Below are 20,284 nucleotides of genomic sequence, written 5' to 3' on the forward strand. Positions count from 1 at the left end.
CAATTTAATATATATATATTTAAGTATAGCCAGTATTAGTATGTTAGTTAAAGAGATATTGTGTTAAGGGATTGGGTTGGTTGGTATTCTTAGGAAAATAATAATTATAATTATCTTCATGAATTATGCAGGCCTATCCTTATTCAAACAAATATTGTAACAAGTGAGATTACCTGTGTATAGGATCATCAAGAGAAGATGTATTTAGCCATGGAATTGTGCGTGTTCCTTCTATGACATAATTTTTTGAGTTATCACGAAACCACTCGGAGAAAGAATCGCCTGAGGGATTGTCAGAAATGACTAGCCAACCTCCATAAGGACTGGATACATATTCTGGATTTGTGATCAGACTTTTCTGCGTTGCTGTGAAATCTGGATGACTTACTCTAAAAAAAATTTCAATACATTTTTCTTCTATTTTAGATCAGTCAATTGTGATTACAGATTAAATAGGCGGTCTTGTCTAATTAGTTAAGAAAAAATAGATTAATGCACACTTTGGGCATACTTTATGTTAATAACAGTTGCTGTTTTCCCATTAAATTTTAGAGATTGAACTTGCATGTGTTAACTTTGCTGCTGAAATATTAAAAACACATTAAGTTGTCGCAAAATAGTAGATATTAGATATTAAATAGATATATAATATATATTCTACTTTTAATGCATACTGCCTGCTCATTATTGCAATAATGATATATTTAGTCATGTAGTAAGTTTAGTATAAATAATTACCTAAAGTCATAATATGTAAATGATAAGGATATATCATTTACATCAATATCAGTCTGGTTACTGGGTACTGCAGTAGGCTTATTTTCTACTGTTGTTATGTAATATGGTTCACTAGCAGCGCTTGTATAACCATTGGCTGTTAACTGAATAGTACATGTGTAGTCTGTTCCGTATTTGGTGCCGTATGTTTCATCCATCAGTAGGTATGTGTTGTTAGTATAACCGGTAAGTGCTGTAGCGGTATCACTGGTACAAATAACTGTGTAACTCCTGAAAAAGTAATGTGTTGGGGTTTTTTTATGATCACTTTGATCTTTGATATAGCTTTGCGCTATGTAATCTCTGATAAAGGTTATACAACTAGAGAGTCAACTACTTGATAGGAGCGGGGTAAAGTTATACCTGCTGCTGGTATATGAGTAAGTAGTGAGTGCGAATTTAAACTGGTATGTTTGATCTTTTGCGTCGTGTGTTGGAGTTGACTTTCTAGTTTTATACTACCTATATGAATTTTATACATACCAAGAACTCGTGTCTATTGTAGTATTCATAGTTGTTTTTGCTGGATTAAGAATATTTGGGTGTGACCAGTTTGCTAGCAGCTCATTTGGATTTGGTGAAGACAATTTTACATATTGTGCAGCTGTAAAATACAAGGTTCATTTCAATGTGAATAATTCTAAATTCATCTAGCTTTGTTTAGTGATATGACATGGAATTATGTATTTGAAACTACACATTGAATAATACACATATTCTACACCGTGATTCTTTTTGTATACCTTTTGAGTACTACCGTAAATCTTGTAATAGTAACCCACGTTCTAATAGTAACCCCCTTCTAATAGTACGCCCTAACCCACCTTATAAGTAAATCTATAATAATAACCCACTACTCTAATAGTAACCAATGGGGGTTAATATTATAGTCACAAAAACTATTGACAAAATGATGATGCAGCCGCATTTTGAAAATTAGGAGATGATGCATGTTGATCAAATGACATTATGAAGACTGGTCGTTTATGATGCAGCCGTATTTTGAAAACAAGGAGATAATGCATGTTGATCTCGGGAGTGGGGAGGATTGAGTGTTATTGAGTTTATAAATTAAAGTTAGAATTATTTATTCATACTGTTTTATTATTTTGCTATGATTTGCTGACCAAAAACGTTGGGGTGGGTTACTATCATGTGCCTAATTTAAGATTAATAGTAATAGTAACCCACTAATCTAATAGTAAACCACCTTCTAATAGTAACCCACCTTCTAATAGTAACCCACTAATCTAATAGTAAACCACCTTCTAATAGTAACCCACTAATCTAATAGTAAACCCCCTTCTAATAGTAACCCACTAATCTAATAGTAAACCACCTTCTAATAGTAACCCACTAATCTAATAGTAAACCACCTTCTAATAGTAACCCACTAATCTAATAGTAAACCACCTTCTAATAGTAACCCACTAATCTAATAGTAAACCACCTTCTAATAGTAACCCACTAATCTAATAGTAAACCACCTTCTAATAGTAACCCACTAATCTAATAGTAAACCACCTTCTAATAGTAAACCACCTTCTAATAGTAAACCACCTTCTAATAGTAACCCACCTTCTAATAGTAAACCACTAATCTAATAGTAACCCACCTTCTAATAGTAACCCACTAATCTAATAGTAACCCACCTTCTAATAGTAACCCACCTTCTAATAGTAACCCACCTTCTAATAGTAACCCACCTTCTAATAGTAACCCACCTTCTAATAGTAACCCACTAATCTAATAGTAACCCACCTTCTAATAGTAACCCACTAATCTAATAGTAACCCACCTTCTAATAGTAACCCACCTTCTAATAGTAACCCACCTTCTAATAGTAACCCACCTTCTAATAGTAACCCACCTTCTAATAGTAAACCACCTTCTAATAGTAACCCACCTTCTAATAGTAACCCACCTTCTAATAGTAACCCACCTTCTAATAGTAACCCACCTTCTAATAGTAACCCACCTTCTAATAGTAACCCACCTTCTAATAGTAACCCACCTTCTAATAGTAACCCACCCTAAAAACAATCAAAGAATAATAACAATTAGAAGATTACGGTATTCAGAAGCTACTTACTACATTGAAATAGACTTGTGTAATTAACATTGGTAAAATAAGTATTTTCGTCTGCCAAACTAGTAACAAAAGTAACACCCTGAAGTGCAGATGGTTCCATACACTCGCCTCCAAATATTGACTCATTTACAGCAAGAAATGAGAAGTATGTGTCACACGTACAGCCGATTTGGTTGTTGCTTAAATCACTGTAAACAAAGAGTTATGGTTTTAAAGATTGTTGATACTTTCGTTTAATTGTTGAGCATTGTATTATATTATGAATTTAGGGCAACAGTATGAGTAAGAGGGATGAACAAAACAAAAAGTGAGCCCCTCAAGATGACAAGTATTGATGGTAATGTTACTAACTACATTAAAAATCTTAATTTGATGTAAGCAACGAAATATGATATATATTTGAATAAAATTAAGTTTGTTTTGTAATAATAGCAAACCAAATTGTTGTAATACTAAGACATGAGTAAGAAATTCGTCACTGATTGTTCAATCCTATCAGATTGAGATTTATAGTAAGGACCCCGGACAGTAACCCACGCTCAATGAATTGGGCTCACCTTACCCATTCTGTATCAACCACAGAAGATTTTTTTATATTTTTAAAACTATTTTAATACCTACATATTTGTCAGGTATGTTGTATCAACTCCAGTAAATGCATTTTCACCAAAACTTTTAATAAAATTATCTTCCAAATTCCTAAAAAAAACAACCAAGTATATTTATTACAAAATCTGACAAATTCATGATTCGCAAGCACATTTGCTAAATAAAGGTAAAATTAACAATGTAAATTTGTATTTTATTTGTTCCACAGTAGTCAAGTCAAATTCATTAGAGATGAGCTCTCTATAAGAAATTTTAAAATGCCATATAATAATTGTATGAATTCTACATATTTTATTAATTGTCCTGTATTTACTATAAATAATACATATCTATATATATATATATATATATACACTGTTGTATATTTTTATTAAAAAGCTCATAACATTTCAAAATATAATAAAAAATGTAATTGCCTTACAATGTTTGAAGATTTGGTAAAGAGACAGTAGTTGGCCAATGTTCGATTAAGTTGTTACTCAAATAACTATATATAGAAAAGTAAGGTGTTAACAAAACCTCTAATTTAAAAATCTTTTGTGCTGTGAAGTAGACTCAATTAGGAATAGGCCATTTTTAGATGTATAATAATTAGTCCATGGTTATACACCTATCTAGCTATGCTTTGTACTTTCTGCTACTGTAAGCCACTTAAGGTTAACTATGCGTTTAAAATTGTGCATGATGTATGTCACAAATTGGATCAAACAATTTGGAGAATTTACACAAAATAATGCGGTGTTACTTACATATACATTAAGTTTGTAAGATTATAAAAGATACCCTCTTCAACCTCAGCTATCTTGTTGTTTTGAAGTTTTCTATTTAAAATATATATATAGGCCTATATATTAAAGATAATATATGCACACTAGCAAGGATACTTTTTCTAAGCATTTTGTATACAAAAACAAATTTGGAAAGTTCAGTGATTACTCTGGCTCTATAGAGCACAAGGACCAAAAGTGTTGTTTTTTTTTTTATAATCGGAGTAAAACTAAGCCTGAAATATCAAACGTCCTATATGTAATTTTTATAGTAATTATAGAAAAAAAAGTTATGAATCATACAAGGCCTACATTTTAATATAATGCCTTTTGTTACATGGTATTTTTTTTCTTCTGTGTTCATACATAGAGAGAGAAAAGCAGTGTTTGAAGCATTTTTCATAATTATCCTTGTATATATTTCATTGCTCTTACATTGTTTGCAAAGATGTCAATCCATCAAAGGAATGTCTGTCCAACTTAACAAGAGCATTGTTTGATAGGTTACTGTAAATAAATGATTATGTATTACATAGTATTTCATAATGAAATTGTAAAAGTTATTACCAGTAGTAGCACTAAAAAACGTAGCTTAAAAAAGAATTTTATCCGGATTTACAAAAGCAAAACAAAAATGTGATAACTGAAATAAAGAATAAATGAAAAATCCATCTCTCAGAGTAACTAAATGTCGTATGTGCACTTAAACTATTAAAATCACAGCAAAATAAGTTATAAGTCAAATGCATTATTTTTAATCAGAAACAGCCAATTGTGAAAGTACTAAAACCTATTAAAACGAATAACTTACAGTGATCGAAGACTTGCATGACTTCCAAATGAGCCTTCGGGAATGCTAGCAATGTTATTGCCGGATAAATCTAGTGTGTCTACACTCTGGCTGGAGAGGGCGGTTGCTGGGAATGCTGTCAATGCATTATTGGAAAAATATCTAAAAATAATAATTATGATAAAACCCGTTTTCAAACAAAATAGTAACGACTTTCACTTCCTTTGAAACTTATAATTCTTTTCTTTAATTATATTTTGTCTATCTTTTGAACCAATAACATAAAATCTAATTGAAACAATACAGTTGATTGATTGATTGATTGGCTTATAACCTTTTAGCCACTTTTCATCAGAGTTTTGTGTTGCTGTAGTACTTATCAGTGTTGTTCAATTTTCTATGTATTTTTACTGTTTTATTTTTTATATATGATATGCCCGTTTAAAAAAAACCAATGCTTTAAATAAAGATACTATGACTATGACTATATCGAGACAAGATTCAACGTAACTCAGTTCCTAGTAACATACAACTGACCACGTATCAACGTATCGCAAAATATTGGCATTTGCGTGCAGTCGAGTTGTGTTGAGTGGAATTGAATAAACAAAAGCACTCATAACTCGTAACTTCCAGTTGAAAGTTGCAAAATAAACATACCTTAAGATAAAAACTACGACTCTGGTAGTTATACTGCATTACTTATCAATAACAAAACTTACAGAAAATCGAAAGAAACTCCATCAAATGTGTTGCCAGGTAGAGACGTAATCTCATTATTTTCCATGTGCCTTTAAGGAAAAAAAAAATTATTTATAAGTTATAATTTGATTTTCTGGCTTTTTCAATTGTCAAAGTCGTGTTCAATTTTGAGATTTTTTGCCATGTGGGTAAAAAAAACAGAGCTGGCTCTAATATTTCTATATTACGGAACATTGATTTTCGTATGGGAAATTAAAAAAAAAATCTGCTGGCCAAGAGGGCATATATAGAATGATTATAACCAATATACATCGCATGAATAAAAACGCATGGTATTACTTACTGTACTAGAAACAAAATATTCTGCCTCCACTTTCATATAACAATTGATAATAATTTCAAAATGTTTTTAATGAAATAAACTTAATAGTTATTAGTTTGTACATACAATTCATTAACTAAAGATCCACTATCACCAAACATGTTTCCTTTTAATGTTGTGATGCCATTATTTTGAAGATCCCTATAACAAGTACAAATGACAAAATAAATGCATGAGTTGAAAATATGTATTTAACAATGAACAAATGAAGGAGGATGGTATCTTGAGTATAATCGACATTTATCATAACAGTATAATTTTTATATATTTTCTTTTTGATTTCAGATATCCATACTTTTTTGGAGAATGAATAAGTTTTCATTCATTTATTATACCCTTTTTGAAAAAAAATAATATAATATTTCTACTTACAGTTTATCAGTAATGGTAACTTTTGAAAATGCTTCTTCTTCAATTGTATTTATACTGTTCGAATATAAATACCTGTTGGTAGTAAAACAATGTTATCAATTGAAATTAGTATGCCTAATGTTTTTTTTCTACCGATGTTGTGCACAACCGTTGTAGACAAATGCTATTAAATTCATTCCAGCTTTATTTCGAGCAGTACAAATTTCCAAATATAAATTTTCACCAATGCTGATGCAGGTTGGATTGATTTTAAAATGTACAACTTTGTATTGCGAACAACGTTAAGTGCACAGTATGTAAATAACAAGGAGCAGTTATTGCATTTGATTTTTTGTTTTAAATTGATAAATTCCACTCATAAACACTATATATAAGATAATAGAACACGCGTATATCCGACTTTTAATATTTGGCGTTTACAAATTAACATTTTAATGCAAATTTATATCAAAGCATGCCTATTTTGAATCATTTAACGATCCTCAGAATTTCGAAAGTAATGCATTACAATAGGGCCTATTGAGTGTGAGGTATTGTAAAATCATGTGACGCGACACATTGACATGTATTTTAAGAAATGTGGTTTGGGAAATGTTGTTTACCAAAACAATAAAACCTATACTTACAAGTTTGTACAAGAGACATCACTAAATGTAAAGCTGTTAAGTGTTGTTAATTCCAAGCTATACAGATTTCTGAAAACGATTTAAATTCAATTATGTCTAATTTTAAATTATTTTTTATTAAAATATTAACATAATAAAAGATTACTCTCCACCTCCACAAAACTCCAAAGGTTTATTAATGATAATTAAATGATGGCAAGTGGTCAATCATGTAGTGAAATACTATACTGCATCACAGTACCACTGCATTAATAAGAGGAAAAGTCATCAAGAGCATGGGCACACACTCATCAAATCAGAAGAAATCTAGTTAAAAAAGCTTAATTGTGCAGTGTACCATCACAAGTAACATGAATAAAATTGCAATCATACTTACAAAGTATCTACATCTTGTATTGAATTAAAAGCATGCGATTCTAGGTTCTTCAAAGGATTTCCAATCAAACTTCTATGAACGTAACAATTCAGAAATGTTAATACATAATACAAACCACATTATTTTTTTGGTAATGTAACATTTCTTGATCAATATTGTCTGCTTTTATTTTCAACAAAAAAAAAGAAAAATATCGAAGAAGCATAATGTACAAAAGAACAATTAATTACTTTATGAAGTTGGCATTGTATTCACGGTGGTTTCGAATATAGTTACTATGGACAGTTTTTTCAACGCGGTTTTATTGTCTTTGCTTATTGCCTTTGTTGTTATGTATTTGCATATGAATGCGAGAGCCGAACGCAAAGACAGCGATAACTACTAGGCTAATAAATTAACCATTAAACAATTAAAATATAGAATATATTAACAACAAATATCAATATTTGCAAGTAAATATATTAGTTTTATAGAGTAAATACTTCCAAGTAATACTTCAAATTATGCGATATTAATTCAGTTAATTATATTAGGCCTACATTTATAAGTATTTTTTTAAATTTCTATTCGCCTAGTGGAAACAGACTTAATATAAGAGCATACTTACATTGTCGAAACATAAGCAGATGATAAAGTCAAAGAAACTGTATTGAACCCATACGCCTCTACAAATGATATTTGATTGTATCCCAAATGGCTAAAAACATCAACATTCGGTTACAAGACATAATAAACTATATCATAAACAAATAAAATTAACAAAAATTTTCAATTTTAACCAGTAAAATCATATTGATAATAATAAGATTATATATTATATTAGATGATAATAAAAGCAAACAAGAAACTTACAGTGTTCGATATACAGTTAAGTCTTTAAATGAATTTGAGGGAACATCTGTTATTCGATTATACTGTAAATACCTTTTTTGAAAAAGATCAAATTAGAAAACTTACAACTTTCTACCCAAAAAAGATAGTATGTGAAAGTAATTAGAAAACCTCTTACACCTGTTAGTTAATAATGTTGCTTTTATCTATAAATAGTAAGTATATAATTAGACGGGTAAACCACAGTATGTATCATGTTCCAAAACGTTTGCTGCTTTAACAAAAACATTCAAAAGGAATTTTTATTTTTGCCTTTAAAATATTAAAAAATAAATGTTCATGCTCAGTTTTAAATATGCAGATACCACATGTGATACATGTGAGATATTGTATAGGTCGCTCTTAGAAGGAAAATACAAAACTGTCTTACAAGTATCTCATAGATTTTGAATGAAAGTCTCCACCTTGTGGTATTCGTGAAAGTTCATTGTTTTGCAGATATAAATCAGTAATTGATGATCTGTTGGCGAAGGTTCCATCCTCTATGTATGCGATTTCATTTGATTGGAAATCAGCTAGGGTAGATAGAGGGCAGTCTTCAAATGATGTGATAAGGAGACGTCCCAGCTTGTTATAAGCTAAATCTCTAAAAGGTTAAAATAAATTTAATGCAGGAAAAAACCTTCCCACATTGTTGTATAAAACTAATTTCATAAAAGTTTGTTAGTAAATGAGGCAACCACTATACGAGATTTCCTATGAGTATAACTTGAAACCTCCATGTGTGAACCATTGTAATACATATTCCCAATATATGTATATAGTGTATGCTATATCATGTGTGCTCCATACTGGTATTCCGTAAATGAAAGCTGCAACTGTATGTTGGACACTGCTATTATACCCACCATATACATTTTATTGCATTCAACATGAATAATATTGAGAACATTTAGGAAAATATTTCAAAGGATAAAATAACTTCTTTGGCCGCTGAAGTGCACTCTACTTTCAGGTTTCGGTTGAGCAACATTTATACTGTACCTACTGCGCTTCACAACAATCAATAATATTAAAGGATACAAAATTAACAAATGACATGGATACACTTGGGTGTATTGAAAAAGAATGTCTTTAACTCACAGAAATCGAAGACTGGTACATCCATCTAGAGCTGTATCTGGAATCTCATCGATATTGTTACTTCCAAGATCAAGAATTTGTAGATTACTCATGTTACGAAATGGATTTTCATGTAGAAAGTGAAATTGATTTGATTGTAAATTTCTGCAATGAAAATAAATTTACATATTTAAAATATTTTCTGCTAATTATATCTTCCACTGATAATAAATTTTTTTCCAATGTTCTAACATAACCGATCTTGTGTATGACATATCCACAGAATATATATTTTGCATAACATATATTTTTGAATCTAAATTATGTACCTTTAAGTTGTTAAACAAGTTGTATCAAAGTATATTAACAGAAGAAACCAATAAATTATAAATTATTTTCAATAAACTCCACATATTTATAGAATATTACTTACATTGAAGTCAACTCTAATGGAAATGTACCATCTTCTATTGAGAGTATGACATTTGATTGAAGGGCTATTGTACGCAAGGTGGATAGACTTGAGAATGTATCGGCCAATAAAAACGCAATCTTGTTATTATTGAGTTCTCTGTGTACATCATGTTTAAAGAAAAATGTAAAAACAAAAATAAATAATATAATTCAAAAATTGATTTTATTTTTCAATAAAACTTTGATCTGCGCCAGTGTAATGATAATATTAACACGATGATAAGTATTATATATATATTTATGTTGCATTATGCATAAAGGTTAACATTGTTATCTAAATATATTCTTTTGATTTTATAGGCTTTCTTGTTTCTAGTTCATTTGTGTCCTTACCTTCATTTTAATTTAAAGTTTCTTGGTGTGTGAAAGGATCAGGTACCGTAAGATTGATTTTTAATTATGTAATACCTCTTTTAGTTTTGTATTTTAATGTGTTTTTCTTTACTGTATATTCATGGATGCAACACAATCTAGATAAAGGACCCCATCAATATCTCCATCTAAAAGTAAGATTTCTTTGGTTCCTGAACCCAACCCTTTGTGTATGCTTCCTCTAGAAGGTAAACTTATCAAATAAATCATATGACAACATTTTGAAGGAAACAATCCCAGTACAAAACATCAACTAACAATTATAACAATTTGCTGATTAAGTAAAGGTAAAGTTTGAAATATTGGGATTTAATGTAATTAACAAAGAAATATGAAATGTCATTGAAGCAGTTCCATTTATTAATAAAATGCATGTGCATTATACAATGTTATAAAAGTTAAAATATTTTACAACTACACATTTGAAATATAATGAATACTATCATTTTTAGAAAATAATTACCAAAGGGTATTAGGTGGTTTAATTCTGAAATTATTCGGTTGTTTAGGCGTATTGTGATTTTTTATATATTAAGTATACATATTCGTTTTATTATAAATCAAAGAGCTGCATAAGCAGGACATAGAAATAAATCAACATTCTTTTTAATATATATTAAAATTTTGGTATTTTAACTTTAATGTAATTTTTTTTTTGGATTAATACATTTTGACTTACACAATGGTTTTAAATACATTAGTAAGAAAATGAGTTGAAAATACATAAATTTCGCATTATTATTATTATTATAAACATTCTAACAAAGGACGAAATAAAGTGGATTGAACCTACATCAGGAAAAAATGTATGTTTGAGCAACAGTGACAATTTTACTCAGATTATTCTTAGTAGGAATTACTTACAATGTATTGATGTGTGGTAAATGACTTCCATTTTTAACAGCATCAGGAACATATTTAAAACGATTATATCCGAGGTATCTGTAAATAAAATAGTGAAATTTAGTCTTGGGTTCTATTTTTCAATAATTAATAAAAAGAGGCATATACATGAAGGTACTTATCATAAAATGTATTTTTAAATTGTATGTTTGATGTCACTCAGAAAGTATTAGTACGTAGCACTCTCACATATAGGTACAAATCATTTTAAATAAACGTAAATTAAATTGTTTTTATAGGAACAATGACAATGCTTAGTTCTTTGTTTTTACATCCTGTATTACTTGTTTGTTTTTATGTCGTCATCGTCGTCATCGTCATCATGCACATTATTCAATGATGTTGGCTATTTAAACCTCACCAAAGAGATTCAGCTATTGGTACTTTCTCATCAATCCACAACATGGGTTTTGTGGAGAATACACCAGAATACATTCAGTTAACATGACAAAGAAAACATAAAAAGATCGATAAGTAAAATGTACTCAAAATCACTTACAACATCTGCAGGTTTGATAGACATGAAAATGATTCTGTTTCCATAGTAGTCTCATCAAGTAAATTTGACTGAAGATCAAGAATTTTGAGGGATTGTAAATTACACATGTCATCCTCGCGTATTCCTTTTATATAATTGTTAGATAAATCTCTGCAACACAAATAGAACTGTGATGATGAATATTGTTTACACGTTTAATAATAAGATTATATTAAGAATAGTATTAACATTGAAATACTGGTATTGATAGTTCAGAATACTTACAAAGATGTGACACTTGACAACATTAGAAAAGGATCATGTAAATTGAACCTGTACTTGTAGTATGTTAGAGCAGATGAAGTGAATGCATCCTCAGCATACAATGTTATGTTCCTGATAAAATTGTGATCCAAATACCTGTTAAACGAATAATAACTTATTTAACTTTCGAGATTATTTCATAGTATTGAATAAAACCCATGTATGAAAGGCCTCCATTCATTACCACGTTATTCATATATAGTTTACAACCAAATATATTTATACTGTCCCATCATGAAAGAACCTCTCAACTGCATAAAGGAAAGTTGTCAACAAAACGTGTTATTTTTTAGCTCTTCTCGTGTGTAGATAATAGTTTTTTTTTTATTTTCACACCTTTTAACAGTATATATATGTACGCTTTATTGTGTATACATTTTAATAAAATTACTCACTATAATATTAGATATGTCAGTTTTACTGTTCTTTCATGACATTCTTGGTCAATTAAACACAAGAAAATCATGACATATCTCAAATTATTGTACACATTTCGTGTAATCATTTAGTTTTATTCTCTAAAACTGTTTCATGAGATTGCTAATACAGTACTTACTCTCCACAAATACCAGTATTTCAATGTTAATACTATTCTTAATATAATCTTATTATTAAACGTGTAAACAATATTCATCATCACAGTTCTATTTGTGTTGCAGAGATTTATCTAACAATTATATAAAAGGAATACGCGAGGATGACATGTGTAATTTACAATCCCTCAAAATTCTTGATCTTCAGTCAAATTTACTTGATGAGACTACTATGGAAACAGAATCATTTTCATGTCTATCAAACCTGCAGATGTTGTAAGTGATTTTGAGTACATTTTACTTATCGATCTTTTTATGTTTTCTTTGTCATGTTAACTGAATGTATTCTGGTGTATTCTCCACAAAACCCATGTTGTGGATTGATGAGAAAGTACCAATAGCTGAATCTCTTTGGTGAGGTTTAAATAGCCAACATCATTGAATAATGTGCATGATGACGATGACGACGATGACGACATAAAAACAAACAAGTAATACAGGATGTAAAAACAAAGAACTAAGCATTGTCATTGTTCCTATAAAAACAATTTAATTTACGTTTATTTAAAATGATTTGTACCTATATGTGAGAGTGCTACGTACTAATACTTTCTGAGTGACATCAAACATACAATTTAAAAATACATTTTATGATAAGTACCTTCATGTATATGCCTCTTTTTATTAATTATTGAAAAATAGAACCCAAGACTAAATTTCACTATTTTATTTACAGATACCTCGGATATAATCGTTTTAAATATGTTCCTGATGCTGTTAAAAATGGAAGTCATTTACCACACATCAATACATTGTAAGTAATTCCTACTAAGAATAATCTGAGTAAAATTGTCACTGTTGCTCAAACATACATTTTTTGTATAGGATTAGTGGAGAAATCTGAAATGTACCCTTTATTAAATATGCTATTCACATGAAACTTACACGAAATTTAATTTTGGGTAAGATTCTTCGGATAACACTGGATGTGGAAAAGTGGTTAGCGCGTTATCACTAAGCCATAAATTGACAAGTTCATCACCAATTCCTTGGAAAGCATCATACATTATTACAGATAGCTTGTTTGCTGTATCATCTTTCTGGGAATGTAGAATCCTGCAATAAAAATACTCAAAAAGCTATACCAAAGGATTGTGTTACTCATGTCTACTGATAGGAAATGTATGTAAATAAATTCCAAATAACAATACAACTCATTGAAAAAGATTTGAACAAATCCATTTGGTAATTAATAGAAAGTTCCCACAGTCTTGTTTAAAAACCGTAATTATATAATAAACTAGGCATATTGATGTTTTTTTCAAGTAATTAAACAGATTAGAAATGTAGTAGGTCTATTTTAAGTTTATACTTTAGTTTAAAGATGTATTGTCCCTTGGAACACACAAAAATGAAGGTCAAAATATTAAATTTAAAAATGGCCATATGAAAGTAATATTCAAAGTTATTCACCTTAAGTCGATAATTCGAGCCAAAAACAACAATTTTACGTAATTAACAGCTAAATTAATTTGATTACATTTCGTCTGGATAATCGTCCCGAGCAAAAGTAAAGAAAGATTTCAAACCATGAGTATACATTATGCATGATGCTAATTAGGATTGTTTACAACTCGTCACGGATGAGAAGGTGTTTTCACACAGAACGCGAGGAAGTTTTATGATTATGCATACAGAGTAGCCAAATAAGCGCGTTGCATTATGAGATATGTTTTGAAAGAAAACTTTGACTGGAAGTCAAAGGTTATTTTTGAACCAAAAAACGTTTTTTCGACTCGTTTTTGGTGAAAATTAATAACTATTATGATACTTCAAATTGACCCACTTTTTTTTAAAATCTTTTTTTTTTTGGAATTTGACAAAGGGACAATACATCTTTAAGTGGTATGTTTATTCTCAACAATGCAATTTGAAGTAAACAGAAATGACTTACAAAGTTTGCAATTTTGGTAGGTTTGTAAAATACTTTGATCCGATGGTAGTGACCTGGTTTTGATTCAGTCCTCTGTAAGTTAACAATTAAAGACATATTATAATGAATCATAGACTGGAAAGAATAATTATACTATCAATAAACATTTACAATAAAACCGAAATAAATAATAACATAAACGGCAACCCCTTTCAAATGGAACATGTCTACCCGAACTTATTAAAGTTCTAAATTTCATTTTAAAACATCAATAACCTAATTATAATATCTTTTATCTTTATTTCTTCTACTAAAATAAAAATTTAAATGTTAAAACACAACATTTGTGGTCTTTTTCCATTATTTGTACTGTAAATAATATTTAATGTATACATCTTTTTCTATAGGTACCTTTACAGGTGGTCTTTCATACTTTGAATTTTCAGCCATTACAAAATACACTAATGGTATAAAAATCATACTCAAACTAAAAGGATGCAGATGATGATGGTTTTTTATCTATACGTACATTTATCTCATAAAAGAAAACGTGGAAAAACTTACAAATGTAAGAGTTCTGGAATGTTAGCAAATACATTTGGATTAACACTTGATAACTTGTTTTTATGAAGTTCTCTGCAGAAATTGAAAGTATTTAATGTTGAGGCCAGAGCATAGCATATAAGTTACGTAAGTAACGTTTTACTACTAATAACAACAATATATACTGTAGGAATACCATCATTTTTATATGAGAGTAATGGTGAGAAGCAGCGAAGAAAATGAATATGATTACACTGATTTACTGTATTATTTTTAGCAAATGTCATGTTTTTAAATTTCAACTTATTTCAGCTTTGGCTGACAACTTGCAATATGATTTCTTATACCTGAATAAATAAATATATTGTGAAATATAGTGATATATCACATGGTTTTTAAATACATTTGTAATTAGTGAAACCATTTTCACACTAAAATATCAACCTGCAAGGCAGATTCAAGACGCTAGAATATGAAACCACAACAGGTCATTTCTGTTAATGGTTTAATTATATAGATATTTTCTTTATTTATTTAACAACATCTTTATACAGGATAACACAATCCGGTTTTGCATTGTGGTTCATGTCTTAACTACAATAAATCGGAGAGAAAATTATAGTTTTGTGAAAAAAATGTGATCAATATTTAGCTTTGAATAAAGCAATTGTTAATGAATATTTAATTTCAGTTGGTAGGTTATTCCATATTTTAGCGACTGCAACATTGAACAAGTTCATCTTACTATATAAAGAAATATATATATAAATATACTTACAAAATCTTAAGAGACTTGAGCTGAGAGAACGATTTTGGAGCTATATAGTTGATCAAATTATTGCTAAGATTGCTGTAAAATCAGAAAATGATATATTTTATTAGACATTATAATAATAATAATAATGAAAGATTATACAGACGTCCATATCTCCGTATATTATAATAATTATATAAATATATAATATATTAAACAATGTAAGCACCGTATTGTGTCTTCCCTCTCTTAGGTCGTTTATTTGCAAATCATTTTTGTTATGTAATCATACATAAAGCTACCTAAAAACAACAAACACATTAATGACAGATAGTTTTCAATTAATCTTCGTTCACACCAGACACAAAACAGCAAATGTAACAGTTATACTGTATACAATATAAAAACATAGAGAGATCTTTATTTTATAATCTATACTCAACTCGGCAATTTTCAGTGACGTCTTTGTCGTTCACCATTCCCTCTATTAGGGACTATTTCCAAATAATAATTATAGCCATTTAAATACATGCTATGTTTTTTTTCTGATTTCAACCAAATACATAGCCCTACTGTACATTAAAAATTTAGTAAATTCTCTGAGGTTCTGGTTTCATCTTAATATACTTAATATTTGATACACTGGTTTAACTTGTGATCAACAACTTTATATGGAAGGTTAGGTAGTATTACACCAATTGTGTTGTTGTTAAACATAGTGTAACTTACAGGTGTTGGACATTGGATTCCGCCAATGCCTCCATATTTCTCTTGGAAATACTTTTCAGCCGATTTTGATCAATAGACATGAAAAGCAGATTATTCATCTTGGTTACAGCATCTGTTGGAAACTTAGTCATCTGATTCATACTAAGGCCTCTAAATTCAATTTAAACAAATGATTGATCGTATTTATTCGTTATTGTTTCACTGTTATGAGCTCGTGTGTTGTGCCCTACAGTACATTGATAGAATTTTTGAACGGTACTATGTCTAAGGGAAAAGTGCGGGAAATATTGTCCTTTAGTTTTAGTTTGGAGACAAGAAACATCCTTTTCTTGCTTGTTTGTGGTACTAGATGTAACAATTATTAGTACAACATATGAATTAAACGCTTCAATCTATTTGAACTTTTTAAGAATCTGAAAATGTCTAATATATAGAATCCTCAACATTTGTATTTATTATTCCGAGTTATTAGCAACTTATTTCTTCATAGTTATGAAAGAGAACAATATAAAGCAAGACCAAGGTAATAAAATAATTTAAACTCTTGTATAACTTTAAAAGCTTTTTACTTACAAAAAACTAATATTGGAGTTCGAGAAAAATCCTCTAGGCAGTCTGTCAATCTTATTATTCACCAGGTTTCTGTATACATTTTAAACAATAATACAAGTTAACTATTAAACAGAACTAATCAAAAATATTATAGAAAGCAAAGGTCCGTACGAACCTAAAAAGAGGTTTGCCAGTAATTAAATCAAGTTTGTATACTTTTCTCTTTGATTTCGATTTTGCTAGTTACTAGTAGTTAAGTAGAGCCTCTTTAAAAGGTACACCTTCGGAACACAAGTGTCCTCTTAAATAGGGGTTTTCCTTTAAAATAGGTGTATCTCAAAGAGGGCTTCAATAAGGTCGTTTTCTGTATTTTTATTTGTGTACACATATTACTCAAGAAATAAATGTCTAAATCAGATCCATTGCTAATGATAATCAAGTTATTTTTTGTGTTTGTTTTGCAAATTAAGCCTGTTAACTGTTGATATCATTTCACCGTAGCAAACACTCAATTGTGTTCCTTACCTAACCCCAGTGTATGTGATACCTTTTATTAGGAATAGGCACATAATTATAATAAGAATGAGAATGTTAATGATGATTATGACGACGACATAAACAATTGTCTTACACATGCGTCAATGAAGCTGGCAATCCTTTGAAGGTAAATGTTGAATTAAATTTCAGACGACTTTCAGAAATCTCACTATAAAAATGTAAAATATAATAAACATAAATAAGTGCATCACAATCAACAGTATTATCTATTTATCTTTCTAAAGGTCTAGGCTTTTAGGCTCTTTCTCTTGGATCTTTCAAAACTTGGTTGTAAATTACATAATTGATATTTAATATTCAATACGATAAATAATTTGTTTTAATTATGACTAATGATATGAATTATAAGAAACACAAACAAGCGTTTAATAATGAGTCTAAATCACCAAATCAATAGAGAGGTAGGCCTAACATTGAGAAATCTGCATGTTAGATTGCTCTCTGGTCAGATTTGAAAGCTTTTTTAGATGGTACTCGAGCATCTTACCACAAAAGTAGCTCGAAAACAATAGTATAACAAAACGATTCATGATATACAGTTCATTACGGTAAAAAAACAAATATAACCAACTTACAGGCGTTTCAGATTCGTGCATCTCGAAACATCTGGGAATACTGCTAAATCAGTACGATGAATAATTCTACATAGTTTATAAAAATAATTTTACTTACAAATCAAGACATTTTTTAATTGTTATTTTTCGAAATAAACTTATTATGGGTATATTAAGCCAGTTTTATTTTTAAAGTCTAAATAGTGCAAGTACTTACAGTTTCTCCAAGTTGGTTAGTAGAGAAAATGTTCCGTCATAAATGTATTTAAGGTTACCAATGATAGTACTGCAACAGATTAGAAAATTACATTAGAATTAACAATCACTGTGTATTTTTTTTAGTGGATCGAAGATTTGCAAGATTACAAGAATTGTTCATATGTTCCTTCACTAGACTAAGCTGTTCCATTTAATTGAATTAATCAGGTGAGGTGAAGCATAATGGGTACATACGACGTGGTAGCACCTACTGGAGCAATTGTTACTAGGCCAATTTACAGTTTCTGGTAGATGGGCTGCACTTTTTTGGAACTTATTTAATTTTTTTTAGTTTACACAATTCTATTTCTATAGAATTTTATAAAAAAATGTTATTCAATATTTAATTTATTGTACTTACATTGAAGTCACACTTGGAGAAAATGTTATATCTGTCAAATTATCAAAGTTCTGATTTACAAGTTTACTGAAATTGAATGAACATTAAATAAACTTATAAATGAAATAGGAACATTAAAAAGTCAATCTAAAACAAATTAATGTATCATATTGTATATAGATATAAAATACATACAAAACATGGGATGGTTTGTCTATCTGGTGGTGTTAACGTAATAATAATGATAATGATAACAGCAGCAGCAATAGCAGAAACAACAACAGCAACAGAAACAAAAAAGCAGTAGCAACAACAACAACAACAATAACAATAACAATAAATACGGTACCATATCAGTGAATAAGATTACATAACTACACCAGCCTACCGATCAAGCGAAGAACGGTGGATATAGTATGTCATTTCAGCAGCTCGAACCGAAAGCTTGGCACTTCATTTTAATTTATACTTGAAATGTATATAGACTGAACATTTCAAGCAGATTCACGGGTATCTGTTTTTAAACAGATACCCAGTTTAAAAACTGTTAAACTACTATTACTACTACTATACATACATCTATTTTATTATTTGATATCGTCTATTTATCGAGATGAATGAACTGAATATCATTCTTCTCACCATTTTGCCTAAATTCATGACTCAATATAGATTCAACATTCTTGAAAAAAACAATAATTTATAAAACTCAGAGATCTTTAGAAATGAATTTCTATCATTTCTGTTTTACTTACACTGTATTCGCGGACGAGCAATCTACCGTCCGTGTTATAGAATCGCAGGTACATCCACTACATGTATTGGAGCTGTATGTAGCCGTTGATTTTCCATAACCCGTGTCTCCATAGCTATAGTACTTATATGACCATAACCCTGTAAACATTTCAGTTCCTGTAAAAAAATAAATAAAAATAGCTACACAAAATTCCATCGAACAATAATTCGAATAAACACATAAGCACCAACATACACAAATACACAGTATAGAAATAAAAACACTAAGAATGAACTTCCGTTGTGTCATTGCCTACCTGTTTCATATTCAGGATCTAAGCCACCTTCTTCTTTTGGATATCGATTATTCCAATAGTCTGCACCATCCCAATATTGTCCTCTAACTTCACAAATACAACTTATTATTACAGCTAGTACAACAGAAACAACGTTCATTTTTCATCAGTTTTCCCAAAACACTTCTCAAAATAGGCTTATAATCTGGAAGCTAGAAGATAGAACTTTTTTTTAATAAAAAAATAAACAAAAAATAAAATAAAAATTTTAAAAAAGTAAAAAAATAATAAAAAATTAAATAAATAAAAAAAAGGAGATAAAACTTACTCATCCAAATATATATTGAAATACTGGGAGATTCGAATGTTCCATTCCTTGCAAATCAATACGTTTGTATAACAAGGCCAACAGCCATAATAGTGCTAAAATGCATAGTGATACCGGACCGACAGACAGACAGACAGACAGACAGACAGACAGACCGACTGACCGACCGACAGA

The 20,284-nt window shown here is 29.6% G+C and overlaps 1 protein-coding gene across 1 annotated transcript in view; it reads right to left on the reverse strand.

Moving 5' to 3' along the window:
* LOC140055457 (uncharacterized) overlaps positions 1–20,284 on the reverse strand; it is a 43,994-nt gene that overhangs the window by 19,854 nt on the left and 3,856 nt on the right. Inside the window, exons 2-35 of the mRNA XM_072100796.1 lie at positions 19,804–19,994; positions 19,507–19,663; positions 18,773–18,838; positions 18,371–18,439; positions 18,175–18,240; positions 17,673–17,747; positions 17,063–17,131; positions 16,490–16,639; positions 15,785–15,856; positions 15,028–15,099; positions 14,485–14,556; positions 13,476–13,646; positions 11,959–12,093; positions 11,695–11,844; positions 11,157–11,234; positions 9,880–10,017; positions 9,468–9,611; positions 8,755–8,970; positions 8,346–8,417; positions 8,101–8,190; positions 7,494–7,565; positions 7,118–7,186; positions 6,492–6,563; positions 6,186–6,260; positions 5,758–5,826; positions 5,057–5,197; positions 4,681–4,752; positions 4,228–4,299; positions 3,900–3,965; positions 3,491–3,568; positions 2,870–3,057; positions 1,261–1,381; positions 739–1,008; positions 174–389 (exon numbers count right to left, since the gene is read on the reverse strand). Of these exons, the coding sequence (XP_071956897.1) occupies positions 174–389; positions 739–1,008; positions 1,261–1,381; positions 2,870–3,057; positions 3,491–3,568; positions 3,900–3,965; positions 4,228–4,299; positions 4,681–4,752; positions 5,057–5,197; positions 5,758–5,826; positions 6,186–6,260; positions 6,492–6,563; positions 7,118–7,186; positions 7,494–7,565; positions 8,101–8,190; positions 8,346–8,417; positions 8,755–8,970; positions 9,468–9,611; positions 9,880–10,017; positions 11,157–11,234; positions 11,695–11,844; positions 11,959–12,093; positions 13,476–13,646; positions 14,485–14,556; positions 15,028–15,099; positions 15,785–15,856; positions 16,490–16,639; positions 17,063–17,131; positions 17,673–17,747; positions 18,175–18,240; positions 18,371–18,439; positions 18,773–18,838; positions 19,507–19,663; positions 19,804–19,942 (3,782 nt within the window). The 5' untranslated portion in view covers positions 19,943–19,994. The remainder of the gene's footprint in view (positions 1–173; positions 390–738; positions 1,009–1,260; positions 1,382–2,869; positions 3,058–3,490; positions 3,569–3,899; positions 3,966–4,227; positions 4,300–4,680; positions 4,753–5,056; positions 5,198–5,757; positions 5,827–6,185; positions 6,261–6,491; positions 6,564–7,117; positions 7,187–7,493; positions 7,566–8,100; positions 8,191–8,345; positions 8,418–8,754; positions 8,971–9,467; positions 9,612–9,879; positions 10,018–11,156; positions 11,235–11,694; positions 11,845–11,958; positions 12,094–13,475; positions 13,647–14,484; positions 14,557–15,027; positions 15,100–15,784; positions 15,857–16,489; positions 16,640–17,062; positions 17,132–17,672; positions 17,748–18,174; positions 18,241–18,370; positions 18,440–18,772; positions 18,839–19,506; positions 19,664–19,803; positions 19,995–20,284) is intronic.

Source organism: Antedon mediterranea, chromosome 7 (assembly GCF_964355755.1).
Source record: "Antedon mediterranea chromosome 7, ecAntMedi1.1, whole genome shotgun sequence".
NCBI classification, from domain to species: Eukaryota; Metazoa; Echinodermata; class Crinoidea; order Comatulida; family Antedonidae; genus Antedon; species Antedon mediterranea.